We start from the raw sequence: 5256 nt of genomic DNA, 5'->3' as shown, positions 1-5256 counted from the left end.
AGTAACCTTTGAAAGGGGTGTCCTGACGACTATTCTGGTGTCATTGTAGTTGTTCAGTAGTGGTCCATTTAGTGAGTCACTGGCCTAGCACATGCATCCGCGTGTCTATCTTAGAATGGTTGATATTAGGGCACCAGACTGGTGCTATTTAATCTGTAATAGAGAGAGAAACGACTAAGCTTAATGAATGAACTTACTTCCATTGTTGCGTTCACCTGAACCAGATTTCTTCGATCTTGTTCTCCTTATTCGTCTAATCCTTCTCATATTCGTCTACACTCTTCCCTGTCTATCTCTGATTCTCTCTTATCTATTGGATTTGATTACAATTGTACTTGAGAACAGTACATTTGGCATCAGAGCCATTCTGTCCTTCAACAATAGGTTCCAATAACTTTACAATCAAAGAATTATCATATTTTCACAGACAAAATCAACAGAAATTTCTCGATCTGGACACTAAAGTAACAAAGGTAAGCCAAGAATTAGATGAACAATCAACTAGTATGAAGACCTACCAAGATCAGATGAACAACAGTTTCAAAATACTATCCAGTCAAATGACAGAGTTGATTCAAGCTTCTCGTTCTTCACATCACAACAATGGAGATTCAGGAATTTTGTGTACGCCTGGATTTACACCACCAGGGAGTAATAATCAATTTGGTCATATTTTTCAAGGTGAAACATCGAATATGAGACAACAGCGTACTTTAAAGCTCGATTTTCCTAGATGCGATTAAGAAAATCCGCGAGGATGGGTACAGAAAAGCGAGAGATACTTCCATATTCACAACACAGAAGAGAACCAGAAGGTTAGTGTGGATTCCATAAACTTAGAAGGTAAGGCTGATAAATGGTTCCTTAATTTTCAAATTGGAGAACCTTTTTTTGTCTTGGAAGGAATTAGCTGAGGGTGTATGTGCTAGATTCGAAAACCCTGTAGATGATAATTTTATTGGATGTTTTAACAAGCTCTGTCAAGTTACCACTGTAGAGGAGTATTTTGAACAGTTTGAAGCTCTTAAGGCTCTTACGTTGAACAGTAACCCTCATTGACTGAACAATACTTTGTGATCAGCTTTATCAGTGGGTTGAAAGATGAAATTAAAAACTTTGTGCTCATGTTTCATCCTACTACCCTTTTACAAGCTTATTCACTAGCTAGGATGCAGGAACAGAAATGTGTGCAACAAGATAAACCTTCAAGGTCATTCCTTAGATCATTTACTAATTAATTTACCAACAGTAGGCCATATCAGGCGACTTCTCCTCAATTTTCCCCTAAGCCAATTCAAACTCCTACTACCACTTCTTCTCCTTTTACACCAAAATCTGGTAGTACAACCCGAAATTCCAGCCCTCCACTACCACCTATGAAAAGATTGACACAGGAACAAATGAGGGCAAAAAGAGATAAGGGTTTGTATTACAATTGTGATGTTATATACACTCCAGGCCATGTCTGCAAGAGACAACAATTGTTCATTGTGCAAGTAGAGCAGCCAGAATCTTTTGAAGAAGTAGAGGAAGAAATTTATGAAGAGGCTGTGGAATCTCGAGTTGAGTCTGACATGGAAATATTCCTTCATGCCCTCATTGTCCATGTAATTGGAGACACAATCAGGATATTAGGTACCATTAAAAGACATAAGATCTCAATTCTAATTGACACAGGAAGTACTCACAGTTTCATTGATTGTGCATTAGTCAAGGCTCTAAAATGTCAGACAGAACAAACAACTCCCAAGCTAGTTACTATAGCTAATGGAGACAAAACTGTCAGTAATGGTGTTTTCTCTCAGCTTCAATGGACAATGCAGGGTCACAAATTCTCTGAGGACTTAAGGATGCTACCTTTAGGAGGATTTGATATGGTGCTTGGTGCTGACTGGCTGAGGAAGCTAGGAGATGTAATGTTTAATCTCTCTAAACTATGCATTTCATTCATTTACCAAGGGAAGAAGATTACTACGCAAGGGACTACTGAAAAGGTAACACTCAAAATGATGAGTTGCAATGCTTTTAAAAAAAAAATTGTCCAAAACTTCACATGGGCTTATGGGACAATTATCCTCAATATCTCTTTCTGAAATTCCAACCTCAGTACCTGAACTCATTACACAACTCATTCAAGAGTTTCAAGATATATTTGATGAGCCAAAACAGTTACCCCCCACTAGTACAAATCTTCACATTGGCCACACATAATCATCGTGTCCATAGGCTTTTGGTCATGGATTTTTTTTTCACTCCAAAAATGTGGCATCAGGTGCCGAGACAAATAGGTATCCCTATGGCTACATAAACTTTGAGTGGCTATAAAATATGATTTACCATGGACATAACTCTGAAACCGTGTCTATATGGTACTCATTTTTTTTTTGTAGTTAAGCATTTTCATTATCACCATGGCCATAGGATCCTTATGGACATATGATTTGATTATATGTGGCTAAAGTTTACCTTAAAGTCACGTAAATTTTATTTTATCCGTGGCCTTTGTGATCAATTGGACACGCAAAATTCATTTCATCATGGCCAATTCATGAGTTGCAGTTACCTTAGAGCCACACTAATTTTTCTTAACGTGTCGAATTCATAACTTATAGATACTTTGAATCTGTATCAACATGCTCATCTCTATTTTCAGACACGCATAAAAAACCTTTTTACATAGCCAATGACTCATTAATAACCATTGATATAGATTAATCGCACAATTAAAATTGATTCCAATTACTTTTATTAATATGTTAAACGTCTCATATCATGATCAAGGAAAGAGGTGAGCATAACTCTACAAAAACACCAACTCCACAAGACATGCAAAAGAAAACATTTTAACTACAAAAATATCTCCACTACTTCTCTTAATAACAAGGATGCAATGCAGTCTTCATTCTCTTGCTACTCCACATATTACTTTTCGATTCCTTGTTCCTCATGGTACTGATAAGAAGCTTTAGTTAGTACTCCTCCTACTCTTCTTCTTAGTCTTGGAATTCTCATTATGTTGATCATAAGCTAGTAACAGTACATGTATCAAGAAAGAGATTTAGGATGTAACATATATGTCTAACCATAAAAATAAAAATAAAAGCAATTTCAATTGATTTTTATTTCCACCAACTGTTCATTTGAGGGGGAAGGGATTCAATAAACACACTAAAATAAACATCCGGATTGCTTAATAGTTAACCCAACTCAATCTCACTTCAACCAATAATCTTCTGGATTGCCATAAAAATTCATACTTAGTTGTGCAATTGTGTATTGTCTCCGGGAATAACCAAGCACCGCATTCGCCAAGACTAATAAAAATAGAACAAGCACAATATGAGTTTCTAAAGCAACAGAATTCCTAAAGATTTTAAAAAACAGCAAAATAGATTATGAACCTTGACATGAACAAAAATAACAAATCAAATACATCAAGGAAAACCTATCAACCTTGTAGTCCTTGAATCAAATGAGAGGGAAGCAGCATCAAGCCCAGCCAGGTAAGGAATCAAACTACAAAAAAAAATCCAATATTACATGGTAAATTTTATTTGTTAATTTAAGAAGAAAAGGAAGTTCAGTTTTGCCAAATGAAAATACACTTCGATGCACATAACACCGCTCTTCTTTTACAAATTGGAAGGACCAAGTATGTTTAGATACAAAACTTAACCCAGCATTGTTCCTTTATCTTCCACCTAGACGTAATGTTAATCGCATATTAACTCCAAGCATGAACTGTTTATAGCTAACATTGAGACGTAGAATGTCCAAATAAACACAAAAGCTATCGCTTACATGGCTAGTGAAAAAATCTATGCAAGTTTCTTACAAGGAATAACAATTCAGTGAGTGTTGTAACACAGTTTGTCGGCTGTTTTTATCAAGAGAACCAACCTTTCTTAGTGGTGGTTGAACTTGTTGGCTCTTCCTTATTTTATCTCTTCTCCATTCCCTGCTTTAAAGAGTCTAATCTTTTTCTGCAGAGAACCCAAAACAATTAAAATTAGGCGATCAACGCCGACAAGAAAACATTAAGTGAGGTCAACCCCAACAAACAAACTTCAAAAGACGATGGTTAGATAAATTGAGGAGAATAACAATTACTTAGTGTCTTCAAGGCGTCCATGCAAACTCCATCTCTGGCGAAACCCGTCCATCCCTTCAGCTCCACTTGCAAGAATTAAGCGCCTGTAAAAAGATTTGATTAAGCCTGGCACCAAGTACGATTCTTGAACAAATGTAAGTAATCATGGTAAAGAGTAAACTATGCTCTTCTGCCTCAGTGGACAACTGATGGATACTAATCAGCCGAGAGAGTTTAAGGTCAAAACTGAGACCCATAGCTTCATTTAGCACTGACATTTTAGCGACAAATAGCATTGATATGACTGGAAAATTATGTTACAGTTCAACGGATTGACTTTTCAAGAGGGTTTAACATACTGTTCAATGGTAATTACGCATGGTGGTGCATCTATTAGACACCTCAGAAGATCTTTGTCATCACATATCTCATGTTTAAGAGATTTACCTCTCCAATGATGTGACCTCTGATTGAAGTTGAGTAGCTCTATCTTTGGCATCATCTAATGGCATTGAAAGACCCAATTTATGTCCACTCTCTCGAAGTCGTTGCCTCAGTATCTTATCATGCAACAAATCCACACACCAAAACAAACCAGTGTTCAAAATCTTCACTTACATATGAACTGAAAAAGCCTCAACAAAGCAATAATAAGACATATTTAGAACAAAAAACATAAATCCCTCACCCGTTTATCGACACATTGTTGTATATAACAATCTCATCTTGGCAAAATGGTTCAATATCATTGATTTGCAAACCTAGAGAAAGACAATTTGCAATTAGCCTTAAACCCTAAATCCCTAAAAAAAATCAAAATTATAAACAATTCACAGAATCATTTAAATAAACTTACATAGGAAGAAATTCCTAAGAATGCCATCACAAGTTTCAACACCTTCAAGAACATGAGAAGCAATTTCTGGAGGTATGATAGGTGATGGTGGTCCTGTCATTAAATCATCACCTACCAAAATGGTTTCATCCATTGTTGGCTCTGAATCAACTGAAACAAAAACCAAACAAGATCCATCAATTTTAAGCATACAAATATTCAACTTCACTAATTGTAGACTAAAACTAAAAACAATTTGAAAAGAAAAAAATTGAAAAAAAAATCGAAGAAAATTTGAGAATTAGGGGAAGAAATCCATCTTACCATCCAT

At 36.0% G+C, this 5256-nt stretch overlaps 1 protein-coding gene and 1 long non-coding RNA gene across 2 annotated transcripts; both read right to left on the bottom strand.

The window, feature by feature from the left end:
- Positions 1-3259: 3259 nt before the first annotated feature.
- LOC113308945 lies at positions 3260-3930 on the bottom strand. The gene is made up of 3 exons (XR_003340200.1): positions 3901-3930; positions 3454-3516; positions 3260-3314 (listed from the first exon to the last, which is right to left on the bottom strand). It is a non-coding gene; the product is annotated as an uncharacterized LOC113308945 (long non-coding RNA).
- Positions 3931-3940: 10 nt separating this feature from the next.
- LOC113311531 lies at positions 3941-5256 on the bottom strand. Its single transcript, XM_026560362.1, has 6 exons — positions 5250-5256; positions 4947-5153; positions 4782-4851; positions 4538-4660; positions 4111-4194; positions 3941-3983 (listed from the first exon to the last, which is right to left on the bottom strand). Exons 1-6 carry the CDS (start codon positions 5254-5256, stop codon positions 3941-3943), a joined length of 534 nt encoding a protein of 177 aa, XP_026416147.1.

This window comes from Papaver somniferum, chromosome 9 (genome assembly GCF_003573695.1).
Source record: "Papaver somniferum cultivar HN1 chromosome 9, ASM357369v1, whole genome shotgun sequence".
NCBI lineage: Eukaryota > Viridiplantae > Streptophyta > Magnoliopsida > Ranunculales > Papaveraceae > Papaver > Papaver somniferum.
This window is presented reverse-complemented; position numbering and strand designations above follow the sequence as displayed.

What these genes read in the sequence shown, in the direction of transcription:
- LOC113311531 (XM_026560362.1), bottom strand. An exon ending in TCTTAGGAATTTCTTCCTAT is followed by an intron (nt 4,852 to 4,946) that starts GTAAGTTTATTT and finishes GTCTTTCTCTAG; the next exon opens with GTTTGCAAATCAATGATATT. An exon ending in GAGGTCACATCATTGGAGAG is followed by an intron (nt 4,195 to 4,537) that starts GTAAATCTCTTA and finishes ATCTTTTTACAG; the next exon opens with GCGCTTAATTCTTGCAAGTG.